This window comes from Charadrius vociferus, unplaced genomic scaffold, assembly GCF_000708025.1.
Source record: "Charadrius vociferus isolate BGI_N301 unplaced genomic scaffold, ASM70802v2 scaffold906, whole genome shotgun sequence".
Lineage (NCBI taxonomy): Eukaryota > Metazoa > Chordata > Aves > Charadriiformes > Charadriidae > Charadrius > Charadrius vociferus.
Genome location: NW_009648878.1, coordinates 199579 through 220038, shown reverse-complemented (window position 1 = coordinate 220038; position 20460 = coordinate 199579). Strand labels below are relative to the sequence as shown.

Sequence of the window (20460 nt, the reverse complement as noted above, 5' to 3'; positions counted from 1 at the left end):
ATTAGAGTAATAGCAAGCAGTGAAAACAGATTTACAAAGCCAAAACATAAGGGAAATTATTTACTTTTGCTTTTTTAAGTTGTGCATAGGGAATATGAAGCTTTTTCATGCAAATTATTTACAGCCCAAATATAGGATAAGGCACATTAAACATTGCAGCACAGGTCCAAATTTCATTATCTAGCTTTCAGACCTCATGGCTAGTCAGAATATCTGCAAAGAGAACATTTTAAAAGCAAACTCTGCCCTCATGGAGCCTGCCATTACTGGATTTAAGTATTTACTATGCTTTGAACTAGTGCTTTACAATTTTTTTCTGGTGTTTATGCAACAATGTTGACAAGCGTTTCTGGAGAGACTAAAACATTATTACACTATGTTGGCCAAATGTTTGAAAGCAAGAAATCTCCTATTGCTTCAATTTCCTTCAAATACTTAATATTTTCCTTTGGGGAAGTAACTTATGTTTTATCATAATGATTTCTATTTGCTTCTGGAGCATGAGTCATGCTCTTCAATTATTTTCAGTTGATTGTGTAATTATTAGTGAGCATGGGGTTTGGCTAGTCTTTATTCAGTTTGGGGTTTTTTAATAAGAATTTCTGCTTACCTTCAGGTGAAGTACCTGGCTTTTGAGAAAACACAGAGCTTATTTTACTCTTCTTGCTGCTGTTGCTGTTGACAGACAAGGTGGACTGAATTTTTCTGTGCATTTTTTCTGAAACAGGAGCCGAAAGTTTTCTGTTGTCCGAAGGCACGTTCTTGACCCCGTTGTGAATTCCACTTCCATTACTCAGACCCGCGTGGCCGTTTTGGATTTTGCCGCTTTCTTCCTCACCCCTTTCCAGTGCTGAAGTATTCGGCTGAGGCAAACGTTGAGGTTGTGCTTAAAATTAAAGAAAGAAAGGGTTAATTTAAATTGTAAATTGGTAACTGAACACTTCAGGCTAGACTGGGAAAGCAACCTTCATTGATCAAAGAATAGATGGAAAAGTTAACATTCGCCTATCAAAAAAAAAAAGGCAAAAAATATCTCTAGATTAAAAATAATTATTAGGTGTTCAGAAAGCACCTCATGTCTGTATGAGGCCTAGATTCCCTCTTCATCACTGCATGGAAAGGTTCACAATTCTCTGTGGATTAGACAGAGAGAATAAGGCAAGTAAGGTGAAGAAGGAAAAAATCAGGAACGGGAGAAAAAGCAGCAAAACTGAGATAAACTTGAGTCAAGGGAGCCAAATGGGGGGAAATGTAACAGAAGGAGAGAAAAAGGCCGGGAAGAGAAGATAAAGACTGCAGTAACACCAGTGAAGCTGCTGCTGCCAGTCTTCAGAAAATAACCTTAGTGACAAGGTAGGGGCCCCCAGACAATGAGCCACCACAGACCAGTATATTAGAGAAGAATAGGAATATCCAGGTAAATAACAACAGTTTGAGCTTAAATTCATAAAGATTGTGGATTGCTGAGAAGAACAAAACCAATCAAAATCTGGTTTTGTGGAGGAGATGAACTAGTAGGCAGAAGGAACGTGTGTTCAAACACCACACAGCCGTGGCAGGCCAGAGGCCCCCCCACCATATTCCTCAATTCAGAATCACAATTTTAAAAATGGCTGTAATGGGCCACTTAGGGCTTTAACGGCAACAAACCAAAATCTACACAGGAAAAGAAATGCAAAACCTGTTAAGGCAGGAATCTGCAGTGGCCTGTTTAAGACTCCAAAAGTACATTTTAATGAAACAGCACGAAACTTGACCATTCTTTGTTGAGCTACTGTCTCATAAAGGAGCATATTTTTTATGACATGGAAAATACATTGCCTATGTATTTAAAATCTGTATTGAAACAAAAGAAAAGATGCAGGATTATTTTTTTTATGTAAAGCTTTGTAATAAAAAAAATAAAGTAGCTTCCAATTAAAGATTCTTATGCAGAAAAAAGTGCAGACTTTGTTCGAAGACTAATTAAACTAGACACATAGTAACACAACAAGATTTCATAATCAAAAAGCATCAGCCCAATCACCTCTCCTAATCAAAACACTACTGTATCATACTTGGACATAAAGAGGTTTTCAGACAATCCAATCTTCAACTATTTATAAATCTAATATCAGGGAAAAAGCCCAGATTCTACTGAATACTCAACTGAAGAGAGATTAGAAAATGCCAGCAGTAAAGAAAAACAATGCTGCAGGTCATTCTCTTTTCAGATGATTCACATCCATTTTCAGATGATTTCACAGAATTACTTCGTATGTAGATTACACTGTGTCCAAGATAACAATATGTATAGATAATTACAGTTAGCTTCCTCTAAAAGAAACATCTCCACTGATCAATTCAGTGACCGAACTTTTGGACAAATACTACTGGGACACCCAGACACATGCTTTGTAAAAAGACTCTCAGTTCTGAATTTGCCTAACAAACCCTCCATTCTTCCCTTTTGTCAAGGACATTGATACCATTCTCAAATTGCTTCCTCCAACTATCATAAACTTGTCCAGATTAAACTTCAGAGAAATATTAAACTTTAACTCCTGGTCACATTCACAGGCAAAAAGAGATACTTTTCATAATAGTTTAAATATGAACTGGTTTGTTTTTTCTTGCCATTTGATTTTTTCTAGTCACAGCAACTAAGATTTTAAGAAGATACCCTGGACTACCACATCTATATAGGTCAGAGTAACCCTGATTGAGCCTACTTTATGAAAGTGATAATCTTGCGTTGCAGGAAAGGGAGGGCTGGGGGAAACATTCACGCTTTAGTCTCCCCAAAGATGTTGCAGGGAAGATAAAGATCATTCCCTTCCATCACCAGCAGTTACTGCTCATTAACCTCCAAGCCACCAGAGCAGGAGCACAACACTATATGACAACTGAGCATCTAAATATTGCCCAAAAAGTTTTTGGTAGTAATACAGAAACAGCTTCTCCTTTCAATTTTGTATTAGTGCTTGCAAAACCTATGCATATGCATAAGCAAGGCACTTTCTGCACTCTGGAATTCCATTTGTAGCATATATTCTGCTAACATTTCCAGACTACCATAAAAGCCCCAAACCAAGTTTTTAGGGAGTTTTCTCCTACCCGAAACATGGTTCTTTAAAAGTATACTACAAGGAACCCTTTGTGTAGGACATCTTTCCACATCTGTGCAAATGAAATTTTGTTAAAAAACTAATCAAATCCTTCCATTTTAAAAATAGCCAATGTAGATCTAAGTACAGTCAAAAATAAAATCTTTAGTAGACACAGGAATCAAAATTTTTACTCTCTAACGTTCAGTGTTCATACCCATAGCTCCCCATAGCTTTATTTTCATTATCCCACTCAAATGTCAATTGTACTGTTAAGAACAGTGTTTTTCACGTTCTGTGTAGCAATGTTTCCTCACATTGAGCCACTGTCTACAATTCCCAAAAGTGGAGTGGTGCAGTTGCACCAATAACATAGAATTACTGGGGAGGAGTTAACCTTCCTCAATAAATAAAAGCAACAGACTATACTAAAAATTCTGTATGTCTGGACACGCAAGTTTCTAAAACTGACAGTTATGACCTTTTCCAAGCCAGCTAAATTGGTGGTGGCAGCTTACAATTGTTTGCATATTTTTGGTGCTTTGCTACAATACAGTAACTTGGCAAATTATCCAAAATTCCAGCTTCAAAATTAGGTGTGTTTCTGTTAAACTGTGGGTGAATAGGAAGTCTTGGGGAATCTAAACAGTCATTTGTGTTTGCTTTAATTATTATTTTTACTAAGGGTTTTTTGGGGAAGGGGGTAGGTTTTGGTTTTGTGGCTGGTTTTTTGTTTGTTTTTGTTTTGCTTTTTTTTAATAATCCTGTTCCCAAAGTACTCTTACTTCAGTCTTTTAGCATTAACATACAACTTTTTAGCTGACTGGCTTTACAGTATTCATATGTGATACGCAGGTCAAATCAAAATGGAATAAAACCCCAAATGGATTAGTTATCTCAATTTAAATTTATTTTAACTTTATTGATAATTTTGCACTAGGGAGACTTGAATCTTATGGTTAAAACACACTTGAAACCAATTAGGAACCATATGACCGCATTCTAGCATAAAGAACAAAAGCAATTGACAGTTCCAAGATTAAGCCACAACCACTCAGTTTAAAACAGAAATATTTTTACCTTATTTTTTAAAGGTTGTGTATATCTTAAAAAAAAAGGTGTAATATGGGGAACGACACAATGCTTCTTAAAACACAGTGATACCCAGGGACTCTCACTCTCTCTTTAATGATCCACTGCTCTCATTCAGCTGTCTTTCTTTTTTCAAATCTTTACATATGTGACAGCTCTCAAAAGTAGACCATAGACCATCTGGCATTTTCAGAGGTGTAACTTGTGCAAATTCAGCTCTACTGGGAACACAATGCTATCTTCTGCCTGCGTTATAAAAGATACAATAGAATGTAGAACTTATGAGTTGTTTTGAATTATTCATTTTTTGCCTGTATATTCAAGAAATTTTACAAACTCTGCATTTTGTACTACATAATCACATGCGTTAAAGGTACAAAGAAACTTTTTGACACCTCTTTTCTACAGAAAGATGGCATTTTGTTTGATATGTGAACATTCAGCGCCTGTTATATCATTCTAAACAGGCCGTGTGCTGCTACAAAAGATCCCATTTTACACTCTATGTATGAGCAAAAATTTTATTCTTGATATTCAGTAACTAATGCAATACACATCAAAATTTCAAATATGAGTTGGATGAACATTCAGCATCTTCAAATCAGGATGGCACTGGTCACTTACTATATGCTAGAGATTTAAAAAAAAAAAAATAAAAAATCATTCCTCACACAACATAGAAATATTGTCATTTCAAACATCCACAATGAATAGTTTCAAATGTCCTAAGAAATACTGTGCTTTTTAGGTTAATATGTTTTTAATCTTTAGCAAAACCAGTAGATTTAAGTCAATATTTTATACAGTGCTAACACTAGTGGATTTTCAATAAGAATGATAAATATTGGATTAATGATTCAATAGACTGAATCTTTTTTGATAGAAAACTAGCAGATAATGTAGCTAGTAATAACTATACATGAATCTGCTGCCTGTGGAAAAGCAATAAAAAGCCAATATATTGCTATAGCATATAATCTATTAGCGTGTTTCACTGCTTCCTTGTCATTGGTTTCCTTGCAAAGTGGGCCTTAATACAATAACTTCTGCTGCTATTTAACTGACTTTACATAATAATTTAATTGTGAGGTTACTATCTGGTGAATAAATGTTCAAGTACTAAACATTTACTATGATTTTGATGGTTTTGAAGTAACTATGCCCATTCTCATTCAGACTGTAAAATCCTTAGCGCAGTTTAAATGAATACGCATGCATATATGCACACTGACAATACATTGTTTACACCTTGCAAAATAACAGCTATTCTTCAGAGAAAAATCCTGATGGATGCATTTAACAGAAAAATGTATGTCAACACAGGGAAACTATCAACCAAAAGAGGACAGTATAAGCTATCATTAGGGATTTTAGACAAAACACAAAACAAATATACACGGTATACAGTCTCCTCGGAGTCAAAGTGAATCAAAAGAAAACATCAGGAGGGAGAGAAGAACTGAGACAGCTAATTAGTAGCCTAATCACACCAAAAGCAATTCCAAGGCAGCTGATCCAGATGTCCGTGGAGTTTGCTAGGCTGGCCAACGCCACCAATAGAAAAAATACTCCCCGGTTTGCAGCCAGGGTCATCTGACTGCATACCCAGAGAGCTAAGAACACTCTTTTTCTTCATTTATGACACAATAGCTTATGACATCAGATCAGACCACAGAAGCCATATTTTTGCAGGTGGACTAGGGAGGAATCAAATGCACAACTCCTGGGTGTAAAAAAATGTAACTTTTAGTATTTTCAAATCTTGAGAAAATAGAAAATATAATTTCATTTGAAAATATCAACACTTCTCCACCTCCCAAAACAGCTGCAACCACCATAAGAGGATCGGGTCTTCTTAGGAAATACAGAGGTCCTGCTTGGGTCCATTAATGCTGAAAGCCAAGATCTACGTGCTAATTTGTGCTGGGAAAACTGTTTGATCTCAGTGGTAGCTGCTCCTACTCCCTTCTACGTGGATCACACAGAAGGGACTACATACAAGGGAGGTAAGAATTGGGCCTCTGTTTTTTATCAATGCTTCTTCGTAACACTAAGCTTGAGGGGAAAAATAAAGCAGATGACAGATAGTCATGGATTGCACAATAAAACCCGGGGCTGCCTGGATTCTAGAGTAAAATTAAGGTGATTCCAAATTGATTTTGGAAAAGACATAAATTCCCAAGACATAAAAGGCAACATTTCCAACTGACTAGCAAAAAACCTTACCTTTTCAAAAATATTACAAATTGTATGCATTCATATGCTCAATAAGCATAAAATTTCAGTGAAGCTGGGAGAACTCAAATATCTTAATCTCTCTCCCTCCCCACTTTTCTAACTAAAATCCTGACTAGTCTCTACATGGATCTTCAAACTACATCAATAGTTTTCTCTGCCTAGCTATCCAGAATATTAACATTCAGATTACAAGATGTACCTCTGAGTCAACCTGTGAAGTGGCTTTTGTCAGCAATTATTTTTGAATATTTTCTAGGACATAAATAGCATATACTGCAGCTTCCATATCACAGAAGGCATACATTAACTAAATAACAAGGTACCATCAAGGTACAATCTATCTTTTAAAATCAATTTTTTACACTGAATTTTTTATACCATGCTGACTTTACAAGGAAAACAAAGTACCAACTAACAGCATCAACCACCTTTTCAGAATTGCTTCTTCTAAGACATGAGGACATCTTCAAAATGAATACAATATATTATTATGAAACAGGATGTCCTTTGTAATGAAAATACTGTAGTAAAATTGCTGGTACGAGTTTTACAGGACCCACACTGAGAACATTTTGTTAAAATACGTCTGAGAACACATCCAGGGAACACCAGGTGTAACAGAAATGGGGCTGGCAGGGGACAAAGGGAAAAGACATTTTATCCTGTCAGCTCTCAGTCGGTGAAGGGCTGACAAGAATGGCAAACGCATGTCTGCATGTGTGTTTATGGGTTGAGAAGGCGACACAAGTGCGCGAGAAGGTGCCAAAAGTACTCTTAAATCTCTGCAAAGACACCTGCAGTGCCTTCCTTTGGAAGCACTGCAGGACCTTACACACTGTTTGAAGGGTTGCAGGAATTGTATAAAGATGTCTTTGACGTACCCAGAAAGCAGCAGTTACCACAGGGAAGCATGAAAAGGGCTGGTAGCCAGAGGTTTACAAAGTTGATAGGCATTCCCCACTGAAAATGTGAATTTCTCTATTTACAAATCCTCTTTCCTGACATGTTTTTTCCCTGGCGTGACTTTGTGCAAACCCTGAACATTTTTAATTACCTATCTTTTAACAACGAACTCAAAATCCAAATATCCTTGTGTCTTCAAATTACCATTAGATTACCAGTAAATTCTCCTTCGTTATCATACACAAATCTTGCAATCATTAGCAATGTTTTTTGTGAGACTGCAAATATTGGCATCTATGATAAACTTTGAAGATGCTTTGAAAATTCTTGCTAGATCACAATATAGTTAGAAATAAAATGATCCACATAATGCAATGATTATTAAATCACATCTACATCAAGCGGCATCTCGTTCCTACTGTAGCATGCAGTTTTTCATTTCTTGAGAAAAAACAGCAGTAGCTCGCCATGAAAAATCCAAGAGAAGAGCCAAACACAAAACAGGACATTGTAGGTAACAGGCACTCAGACACGTGGGGAATAAATTTCTATATAAAGCTGTGTTCAAAAGTGGGAAATTTCACTCCAAGATTTCCACTTGCAACATTTATCTATCCATTTTTCTCCTCATACATTCGGCTAGAGGACTGGGAAAGAACCGTAGTCTATTTGTTCTTATGTTTCATAGCATTACAACTAGAGCAGTAGCAACCACTGCACAGGCATGTGCGATGGCAGGTTAACTCATAGTCACCATTCCAACGTTTCATGGTGTTTTACACATTAATCAATCACTTGTGAAGGTTATTTTTTTCTTTTTATTTAAGGTAAAATGTCTAGTTATTTCTTCCTATGTTTTCTGCATAGGCAACTTATTAAGAAGCATAACGATCTACTTGATTTTTGTCGTGGTTGTTGTTGTTCTATTGTTAAATCTTTCTTTATAATGCACCATGGTTTGTAGAAACTGGATATGAGAAAAAAATAATACAAAAATTAAAATTCAGATAATTGGGCTTTTTGTTAATTTCTGAAGTGCTGAAAGTGACCTATTTCTGAAACACAAATAATCAGTAATTTAGTAAACACGAACACAATCCCCAAAACTATAAAGGATACAAAGGGGTGCCAACCCAATACAATCCCACCTCACCAAAGAACAGAATGCCTAGCTTCTGGAGCTTTAATTTTAAAAGGAAGGTTAATTAACCACTAGACTCCAAAAAGGAATCCAAGCTGTTGGCATGACAATTACAGCAGTTATGCAATTAGTCCCTATTACAACATATGGTTGTACCACTGCATAAAGACACACTGGTGTCCCATGGAACTTAAGACATTAAGTCAAATATTTGGAACAATTTTGATGCCCCACACCATTGTGTTACTTGTTCCCAAATCAAATAATAAACATCAAAGAGAAGCTACAAACAACAGGATACCACTTGCTGGGTATTGCCTCATAAGCGGCACAGCAGGATGTACCAGACAGGAGAGATAACCTCAATGTCATTAACAGCCATAACCTGGGAGAGTGCACAAACAGGTCCTCTTGGCTCCACCACCTCCCACTCCCTTCCTCAAAACCCCAACAGCCACTGACAAACTAGACAATGTTTCACCGCAAGAAAAAACACGGGATGGTGAGGCAAACACCTTCTCAGTCTGGCCCTAGCCATTGGCCTCTGAGTGAGAAAATAATCAAAAGTCAGGTTTATTCTCTACTGATGACATATGCTGAGTTTTCAGATGACAGGATTACAGTGTTCAGTTAAACTCCTACAAATATACACAAAAATGGGCTGTATTTGTTTTAAAAACAACACCAAGGCAAATGCTTGGAATGAACAGTTCCCTTAATGTTCACCCTTGATTCCTAGTCCTCCACTCAGCTGTGACAGAATTTCAGAAGACTCCAAAAAGGGCTCCACCTCACGTGGGAATCCGATGTCCTGCTCTTAGTGCTCTTTTGTGATCTCTATAATTCTAACCAACACCCAATGTTACTATTAACAAAACTAGCAAGATGAAGAAAGAAAAAATAGGAGTAAAAATGGGACAGCAATAAAGAGAGGGTAATGTAAAAAGGTAGGGGGAAAACACACAGAATATCGGTACAAAAAGAGGAATGCATACACTGATATCTGAGTTTCTGACCCCTTTCCTGCACTTATTTTTTCTCTGCTATTCTTTCCAGCAAGCTAGGGCTGATGCTAAGTTTGGCATCAGCTGATCCCAAGTACCAGAAAACCAAAGGAAGCAAGAGAAAGCACAGCTGCAAGGAAAATGGAACAGGAGAAGCAAATGGGGAGTAACCACAAGGAACAGGCTAAAACTTGGGATTTTACATTATTAAAACAATAGTCGGGCAAAAACATCAAAAGAAAAAAGAGCAGATAGCAACCACCCAGAAGAAGACAGCACTGGAGGGAAAGGAGACAGAAAGGGAAAAAAATACATAGTGAGCTGAGCCACTTCAGTCTGTGAGGGCAGAAAAGAGTAGGGAAGAAGAAACAAAAAAAAATCACAAGTAAAATCCCACTAGAGCTGAAGTATTTGCTACAAATTTTACAGTAAGAGAAGAATTAACTAATAAATCACTAGGTGATAAGCAATGAAATAAAACAACGATAAACACATCATACTTAAACAGTGATCCAGCTTTGAAGCAATAGTTCCCCTTCTGCTCGAGGTCAGAAAGGCTGCTGGAGCTGAGGCCAAAAATCAGCCACATTCAGCAATAGCGGCATGATGGAAAATGGAAATTCTGTGTCAGAAAGCAGGATGAGGACTTGAGGTCCACAACAATAACTCTTCGTGACCCAGCTTGTTGTTACTACAGATTGGGTAATTAATAGACTGATCAGCAGGAGAAAAAAAGATGTGGAAATGTAGTAGAGAGTGCAGCAAGTGTCCATCTATTTCCCAATCCTGAAAAAGCAAAGTTTGAGGAGAAAGAGGAGCCACATGTATCTGCATGGACGACATTAAACACACTGAGAAGTGTTAGCCTCTGCTACAGATGTCCTTCAGCTACAGGAATTCCCTCATGGCAAGCAGGATCTAGGAGATGGGCACAGGACCCCCGTCACCGATCCCACCTGGCCACTATGCCCATGGGCTGGATGAGTGGGGCTTCCCCATCCCAAAGCACTCCAGGGACCCGAGGTCACCAAAGGATTTTGAGTCACATACAGAAAGTCCAGGCAAAGCTGCCGTAACCAAAGCTGCCTCTTGGGCTACTTTATGCCACTAACGCACCAGCTTGGCATTAGGGTGACCCAGAAATGACACCTCTTTTTCCTTTTTTGAACTAACTGTTTCGGTGTGGCTTTAAGAAATATGGCACAATCTCACCCAAAATGTTTTTGTGCAATCTGTAAACACTAAATTCTTGAGAACACACCTTGAAAAGTCCTCTTCTCAGAGTTCTTGAAAAAACTAAATTCTCTTTTTTCCTTCCCTAGATTCAAAACTGCAGGCAGCCGTGGACTAAAGGCTGCATCTCTGCGTCAGAGTTCACTGCCCTTTCCCTTCCCCACCCCACAGGCAGTTTAACTTTGTTTTACACAAAAACAGTAGTTTCATATGCTGAAAGGAGAGGCAATGTTATATTTCAGAATGTAAACATTTATCAACTGAGAGATTTGCGTGTTCAATTCAAAGCTGAAGGTGCTTAACACGCAATCATTGTCACCAATACTTAGCATAAAGGAAAATGATTTTTACTTACTTCTTATTTACTGTATTCTACCAAAATGATCTAGGAAGTCCCCTTTCTGACTCAGCTGGACATGCCCACCCATCCTGGCCAAGCTTTCATACACGACTTCCATTACATGAATTCAATACAGTAAAAAAAAAGTATGCTAAATGAGTTTTTGCCTACTGCTCACACACACATCCCTTAGAGCAGTGCAAAAGTCAGCTTGCTGACCGTGCCTGGTGAAGACCGAACTTCCTGTAAAAACGATGCACTTAGTTTCCTGAAAGGAAGCAAAGCATAAGCTGCTCAAACAATTCACAAGAAAGATCTGATATCTGAGCCACACAGTTACAAATCTGTCCTGCTAGAAAAATACAATGTCACATCAGTGACCGACAGCTACAAGCACATAAATTCAGAGAAACAAATGCATTAACGCAAAGGAGAAAGCACCAGATTATCTGAAGGAACAGGTAAATTGTCTCAACGGGGTGAAATTACCTGTAAAACTTTTTTCTTTCATCCCACAACTGAGCTAAAATTCTGATTCTCCACTCTGTTCATGAAATAAGATATAAATCTCTACGAAATTATTGTGCCCAAACGGTTTCAATATAGTAGAGGCCAGTAGCACCTGCAAGTCCTTATACCGCAGAACTGACTGAATAGCAGCAGAATACTGGGTTTTATCTCTAACATACAGAAAGGGTATATTCTTATTTCAACATGTTTAAAAACATTCAACGTTACATATGGAACCATTCTCATTCTCTGTTAAAAAAAAAAAAATTCTTTCAACTTATGAAACTACATAATTTGGCCCACTGAAGTTTATTTACTTCACCTTTTGTTTAAAAAGACTTCTAAAGTAGCATTTAAATTTGCACGAAGTCCATGCTTTGAATCAGTGCTTCTTGCAACAAAGATCTTTTTTCTGAAAACCTTATGTCTTGTCTTACTTAGAAGGCATACTTCCCTTTACCTGCAGAGAAAAGAAAATCCTTCTGTACACTAATCCCAATTACTTTTTTTTTAAAAATGGAGTGCAGATACACCAGTGAAATCTGTGCTACGTCAAAGTTACTCACAAACTGAAAAGTGTCCATTTTGGCATTTAAAAATATTTCATTGCAAGGTTTTGCAAATAAGCTAAAGCACTTCACAGAAAAGAAACAGCATTTTAAGTGAAAGCATTAGAATTTACAGTAACTTTTTTTTTTGTCCTTACACAATTCAAGAGCTATAAAAAGTCACAGCTGAGGCAGCAACCTCCTCTTACCCCAAAAGACCCAAAGTACAGAGGCAAGCCTTGTCTTATAGCAAAGACAGCAACTACATCACATGCAAACAACCTTCCTTCGCTGCTTGTACAAGCCTTCGGCCCCACAAAAACATTCGTGCCATCATCAGCAACAGCAGCTCGACCAGGCTGGTGGTGGGGGAGCCAAACTGCTGCCTCCATCCCTTTGTGCTGCGCAGCTGTGCCGTGCTTGGGAAACATCTCAGCCTCCCTTCTCGCATTTCTTGGCCCTAAACAGAAAAGCTCTTAGGAAACCATTCAGACAACTGCCAAAAGGACAGAACCGCCCTGGTTTTGATACATCCTTATCCACTCCACTAAAGATTCGCGCTATCTGCCATTTTATTTGCACTGTTGCCATAGTCCTGTCACTTGGAGTTAATTCCAGCACCATTTTCTTTACTGTTCCTTAAGCATAACTAGCTACATTTCATTGTGCCACATCATCTTCTTAGGCTGCTGGAATGAACCACTCACAATGGGAACATCTCCCTACCACCTTATATTTAATTAGTGTTATGCTAATTTAGACAAAATTCCTTTTTTCTGTGCAGTGGGGTACTGCTAAGTCAAACTACTCAAAAATCATCACTATTTTTATTTTCAAATACATCTTTATTATTGGCATTCTCGATTCTCAGTCTTTAACTTTCAGATTTTCTCAGTAGCTACAGACTAAGACCAGGTTAATTTTGTGTTTATTTTATGAAAATTTAAATCTCACATAATCACATGACTCCAGAAGCTGAAATTTTCAGTGTGGTGTAATAATTAAAAGCTTGGGATTTTTTTCCTGAATGCACAGTATCTTTTTATAATGTTTAATTTACTGTTAATTCTGAAATAGTTAAAATACTCATTCAAATAAGAATGAGTTCCCTGCTACTTACAAAATAGCCCAAATGTTGATGTTAACACACAGAAGCCGAAATTAACAGGCCTTTATACTGAAGCACTTTATAAACATTTCCAGTCAGCCTCTAAGCACAACCTTCCTGTCATAGCTTACAGATAGGTAATTGTAATAGAGAAAGAAGTGGGGAAGTAGGAAAAAGGACTAAACAAACAACAAAAAGAGGGAAAAGAGGTAATAGAGAAAATTATGCAAAGAGAAAATAAAAAAATGGCTTAGAGACAGTAACTATAACAGGGGTAGGTCAGTCTTTTCTCTCTTTTTTTACCTTATAAAATAAATATGGGAAAGAGGATGCAGAACAATTTATAAAGAATGAGAACAAAACTTCAGCACTCTTCCAACTTTGACTCCACCACAACAGCCACCACTTCTCTTTCTACCATATCACCAACCCATATCCTTTAATTTCTTTCAAAATTACCATAATTTCTAAAGGATTTTTTTGGTAATGATCAAATCTTTGAAGTGCCATTCCATTACAGTCATTGTGAAATGAATTTTTAACTCTGAGATTAAGTTGTGAGAGCAAAGGGGATTATTCTACGGGAACCTTCCCTGTGCTATCAAACAAGTCTTTGCTTCTTTTCCATAAGGACCTGTTCCACAAGTATCCAACAAAATATTGATAATGAGACCTACACTTCTTGCCCTATTCCAGCTATCCCAGCAGAATCCCTGGTGTAGATGCAGGCATGATAAAGAAAGCAAGCTTTTCCCAGGTTATTTTCTGTTGTTCAAGGAGGGAGAGTAGCACAGTAAATGAGGTCTCTCTGTTAGGTTGCTCTTCTCACAGAGCTAGAGTAGAAGATGCTCTGTTATACACAAACAGTCAAAACCAAATGGTGATTTATTTAAAATTAAGACTGAGTTTATCAATTAAATTGTAGGGTGTAGGGAAAAGATTCCTCAAGCATAACGCTACCCTACAGATGGGAATCACGAAATCAAGTGGACAGAGAAGTAGATGAAGTAACGGTCAAAGAGAAGGAACGAGAAGAGGAAGGGAGAAAAAAAATATAACTTCTATTAGAATTCCTCCTTTAAAATGGTGTTGTGTATTAGTTTTTTTCCCTTCCTTATCTTTCCAAAGTTACACACTGTCTTATTTGTTGCAAATACAAAACACACTAATTTCAAGTTTCCAAGTCTTGATCTAGCACAGAACAGTTCACAGAATGGCTGTGATGAAGACTGTTATGAAACATGTAAAAGATCTTTATAACTACTTCAGATGCATGAACATACACTGCTAGATACTTTTATAGAGTGATTAGTGCATGGTCCCACTGAAAGATCTATTCCCATATAAAAACATTTCTCAATACTGATTTTACATTATAAATATGATAGTGACTATTATCACTATAAAGTCATCACACAGTAAAAAGAATATATATTGAGGTAGGGAAATACTTTATAAAATCATACTTACAACGTGAACTAGGAAATACTAAATTGCTAAATGTGCTGATGTAATTTAATAAAATAACATATATGAAAACTACATGTGTGTTACCCAAAGTTAGCTCCGTATCCTGCCTCACCACCCAAATATTTTTTTATATCACCTCTGTGAAAAAATCAGGTTGATCACTCAGACAAACCTTTCCAAGCAGGCCAATCCCAAATCTTCTCACCAAAACTTAACGTTTCCTTAATTTTGAAATTCAAGCAAAAAGAGTATTGTTCACTAATGTCCCGTTTTTCTGAACTGTAAAGACCTAAAAGATGTTCCCTACGGTTTGACACTGTTCTTGTGGCCAGTTTTGATCAGCATAATAATCTCTCACTGCCTTTCTGTTAAAATGTTAAAATGTGAATTTTATTTCAACTTGCAAATTACAGAATGCAGTTAAAATATATATCTGTCCTAATAAAGAAAGGATATGGGAAAAGGTACATGCCTTCTAACTGGCTAAGAGGTATTATTTTTTAAGAAAGATGTATGTCAGAGCTACCCATACTTTAAGGCAGACTTGTTCCCGCTCCACTGAGGAATGGGCAAATGGCTTGTGCTGTCTCTCAGGGGCAAAAACTTGCCCTGAAGGTCAAATCTGACTTATAGGTCACGTATTTTATAGGCTTGCCTAACAGTTTGCTTTACTTGACTTGTCTCAAAAGCAAACTTCATAACATTTTATGCAAACATTATACAACCTTAAGTCTGAGCTGTAAATCAATAAAACTCACTTGAACTTGAGGAACCTCTGCAACAGGAAATAGTCTCTTAGCTGAAATTCTGCTGCAATTAACATTAGCATTGCTAAATCTTACAGTTTTCTCTAAACAAGTGTTTATAGCTTCAGATGAAAGTAAAAACATTATAATTAGGATACTATATAGAATTCGAGGGAAGCACGTTTAAAAGTAAAATTTAAGCCTCTAATTTTCATGGGTCAAGACATAAAACTTTGAATTTTAAAGCTCTTGTGTTAGAATGCCATGGGTTTGAATTTCATGACCGCAAATTTCAAGAGCAGTTCCATAGAAAAACATGTTTCTCAAATGCCAGAACACTACAGTTCATTTAAAAATAGGTAAGGCTCAGGTGGCAAAAAATTCATCATTCTCTTAAACCAAGCCTCGATATTTCTAGAGGCCTACCTCATCAGTATAATAAGTTAACAAAACCAGTATTAGAAATAGTCTGAGTTACCACACCTGTTTGACGTTTGAATGTTTTTCAAAGGGATCCTTTGGGTTTGGATCACAAAGAATGTATTTTTTTTTAAAGGGAAAACAAAAAGCCACCACCTCCACAACAACATGCAAACAAGGTCATAGGCTCCTGTTTTTCCTTGTCCTTTACGAAAATACTTTCAGGGAAAGGTACTTGTGGGTACTTTTACACTGCAGATATTACCAGAATGCAGCACAAGTAAGTAGTATTCAGACCTTTCTTTCCTCTGGATAGCTATTTAAAGAAGAAAAATGTTTAACCATAATTACTTAGCTAAGCCTTCTGTTGCGACCATGAGCTTCTCTTCATCTTTCACTTTTTTATCAGCAAATACAAAATTCAAAAGATTAAAAACTATTTTGGCTCTCTACATTTTGAAGAGTTAATTTAATTATTTTGATGTATACACAATATAAAGTACTACTTTTCAGCTGTATAAACTTACTCCAAGCGTTCCACACACACAACAGCAAATACAAAATTTAAAAAGAGAAAAACTAAGAGAACTTTTGCCATGGTTTAAGTTCAAGACATTTTTGCCAGAAAACAGGTTCCTAAAAGTACAACTTGCATGACGATACTTTCATGCACTTTGTAATTTGGTGTTTTCTTTGCTAAAAATGGCTAACTGAATACCGTTAGTGCTGAAAATAGCAGACTGAAACCACACTGACTCACTGGTTTTATAGTATAATATTTCACGTAGAATGCAGTCAGAGTTTTACTACTCTTCCTCTTTAAGGAACCACTACTAATACACTGCACTTTTTCCCCTATATGAGGAACTAATCAGGAAAAGAATATAAATATTCTTTCCCATCTGGGCATAACAGCACATTAATTCTGAGACAGTACCAATACAACAAAGGAAAATATTCTGAAATTAAGATACAATTTACTTCAGGCTCAAACACACCAAGCACAGTAATCTTCACGTTATTTGAAGAATTTCACCTTTGTCTGGTACTGATGATTACCGCCATCCAAACTTCCCCAGCCTCAGACCATAAATTCAGATGATGTTCTGAGAGTCAGAAGTAAGGTAAAACAGAAAATGAAAGGCTCCAGGTAATTCTGGCTACTAGTGATATGCAGAATACATGCACCTATCTTATAGTAATCTGGTGCAGTTTAAAGTTCTCATTGAAGTTTGACTACTGTTCTGTAAATGGATCAACAACAGGAAGAAGTTTATTTCTTCTCATGGAGTTACCAGAGAGTATAAAAATTCCTCAACTATTGCAGTCCACCATTAACTGCAGTCCTTCCAAACATTCATCGTAGAGTCAAAGGGGAGAGGCTACACAGAAAACCTCTGCACTCCACAGCAGCTCTGTTTACAAGTAAGGGACTAATAACTTCAAGGACACTTGGGTCCTTCCACAGGTGAATTCTGTAAACACCAAAGACCCAGTCTTAAACTCTGAAGACTGTAACTATTAAGGATACAGCTAGCTGGGAAAATGCCTCTCTGCCCAGGAGAGGGTGAAATCAAAATTAAATGAAAATCCTATCGTTGCGCAACAATGAGGTGTGACATTCCCTGGATGCAAAATAGTCTCAGCTGAGTGGTTTGATCCCAGAAATTCCTAGGGGAAATCAAATGGCGAGAAGATGGATACACTTTCAGCAAGAAAACACCTATCTTTCTGCACAAGTCTTCCAGGTAGACACAGGAAAGACTGCATCATCTTTATCCATTAAAAAAAGGAGGAAGGAAATCTAAACAACCCCAGCAGAATCATCAAGACTCAGGTGAACAGTAGCGAACATGAGCTCCAGTTGCGTATGTGTGCACCAGCTGCAAACTCTGATTAGTTTATTTGGAATACTGAAGATATTTGGTCTCTTGGTATCTTGACAGCACTGGCTTCTGATTTCTCATTTGTATGTGCTCAGCCTACTGCCAGAGTACTATTATTCATTATTCTCCTCAGCTTCAATAGGTGCATCATCAGTAGGAGTAAATTCATGGGTCCTTTACAGGCCCTAATACTTATGATGCACAACACACTGGCCTGCCTACAAGCTAACTAAACTCCAAAATTTTGTTGAACAGCCTAATTTTCACTGCCACCTTTATGAGACCCTTTATTTTGACTAGCTTGAATACTCTGAATATGTACAAGATACTTAGATAGCTTTCTTCCAGTTTATATAATCAAAGTCATATGTCACTATTTAGTGGCTGAGAACTTGCTGTGGTGTAACCCCGGTGGGCAGCTATGAAGAAACTTATCTCTTTCCCAGCCAAAACCAGTACAAAACTATGATAATAAATCACATTCTACCTCCCGTGTTGTGCTAACGGAACTAGCTGATGCACAGTGTTTTTAAAGAATGTTTTAAAAAATGCATGTGCTGTCAACCATCTTAGAGCTGGTTGGGAAGAAGCTAAGAACCCATCAGGTTCCTCAACAGGCATGAGAGGAGGCTTTGAGGACTTTTGGAACAGAAGTAAGAGATCTGCCAGGTCAGGGGGAGAACCAGAAGTAACACAGGCTAGTTCTCTGCTGGGGAGAAGATTAGAAAATCTCTCCGGGAGAGGAGTTCTCAGGGAGGACCTTCACACCTCCATTACTTCTACTGGCCAGATTCCTCAAAGTTTTATGTTTTTTAAGGAAGGATCTAAATATCGAATACTGCACCCCCGTATTTAAGTACTGAACTGAATAAAGTTTTGTTCATTTATAGGTTCACACTTTGTTATACCATGGTATATTTGTAATACTGTACATAAATGGCTTCTTTAACTAAAAGAACACACCTTTCCGTCTCAGCAATATATTCTGAATAATTTCCATTAATCTGTTCTGCACAGCTTCTGTACTCACAAGCTCAGTTACACTGCAAGAATACTGCATCTGTCATACTTTCAAGCTTTGGAGAGAACCATTTAAGTTATCACAAGCACTTTGCACTGTTTTTTAGACAGAATTTACACAGTCATCTGAAATCACAATAATCCTAAGATGACTGTGCACTATAAATTAGCCAATAAAAGATATTTGGGTAAATATTGAACAAATAGAATAGTTCTAATAGCAGATTATCTTCTTCTTACTGGGGAAAAAAGTCCCAAACCCAAACTGCATAATTTAAACTATGGAAATCACTCACTTACTTAGCCAGAAGGAAAAGGGAATCTCCAGACGTTGAAATTAAATAAATAGCCATGTAAAGTAAAAATGTCAACATAAAAATATAGAAAACAAAAAGATAAAAATATCTATGTTTATATTTCAATAAAAGAAAATGCATTAAAGAAGAATGTAGTAAATAAAACAGTGGGCACAAGAACATGTAAAATTGTTCAATCCCCACAGAGCTGAAAGAAGCATCCCTTTCTCTGAAGAACTACTCCTATCAGGAGGGTGTTTCATGGAGGAGAAAGAGGCAATTGAAGCTAGGAAATGATGGATAGCAATGACCTTTCTATCTGTAAAACATGGGCATATTTTAGGTATTTAATCTTGAGAATTGGATTATTATTAATCAATTATTCATGACAATTTGAATCTATGGTAGATGTTTTTTGTTTTCTTAAATATCACATAGCTAAGGTCCTGCTTGAGAACTGGAAAGGAGATTAAATCCTCGCAAGCAAATAGCGTTCAAGACTGGCATTTTCTTCCCTCCTAAACATTCCTTCCCCTAAGTAACAGCACACATTGACGATAACCTAGTACCCTCTGTAAAAATTCTACCTAAATATCCTTAAATCCACCTTTATAGCCTTTTTTTTTCAAGAGGGAAAAAAAAAACCCAAACCAACCCACCCTTTCCCAAAGAACAAAGCAGGGCATTGTGGTAGTGTGGAGCAGCAAAATCCCCTATGGCTTCGTTCTTATAGCCACAGGTTACCATGCACATATTTTAACATCCACTTTTCCTCACTTGCAAAGGTGAGTGATAACAGAAGCAGAACATCCCTATTACAGGCCACCAGATCATACAATGAAAATAAGCGGAAGGTGTTTGCAGATATTTAAAATGCACTGCTGAAGAAGAAGGAAAAGCAGATGGAGCAATTCTAAGGCTAAGCTCTTATGAAAAGCAGAAGCTCTACAGACTGAAATAAAATGCAAAATACGTGTGCATTTGTGAAGGGAAAGGAATAGGTCTCAACATTGCCTTGAAGAATACGTGAGTTAAAAAATCTAAGGTTATCCCAATTCGGGTGAATCACTATGGAAAAGAGATGCTGCCTTACTCAGGTTCTATAATTGAGGATATGGATAGCAATGGCCTCCTTGTGAAGAGTAAGGCCAATCTAACACACCTAAAACCCCCAAATATTCAGCAGTTCTTCCTGTTCTCAAATACTCCGTTAAAAAATGTACACCTTATTTCTAGTCTAACTAAACTTCCAGACACTATATCTAGTTCTCCCTTTGTCTGATACAGTTGAAGAATTGTCTTACCAAATTTCTGTTCGTTGCGGCATCATGCTTCTTAGGGACTCAGCAAGCCCCTCTTTATCCTCCTTGTTAACACCAAACAGATTAAACTCCAGGAGTTTTTTCACAATAAGGCATG

The 20460-nt window shown here is 37.2% G+C and overlaps 1 protein-coding gene across 1 annotated transcript in view; it reads right to left on the bottom strand.

Annotated features, from left to right (window-relative positions):
• The window catches only part of MDFIC (MyoD family inhibitor domain containing), a 48824-nt gene that overhangs the window by 13615 nt on the left and 14749 nt on the right, over positions 1-20460 (bottom strand). The window contains exon 3 of the mRNA XM_009887077.1: positions 611-886. Within this exon, the coding sequence (XP_009885379.1) occupies positions 611-886 (276 nt within the window). The remainder of the gene's footprint in view (positions 1-610; positions 887-20460) is intronic.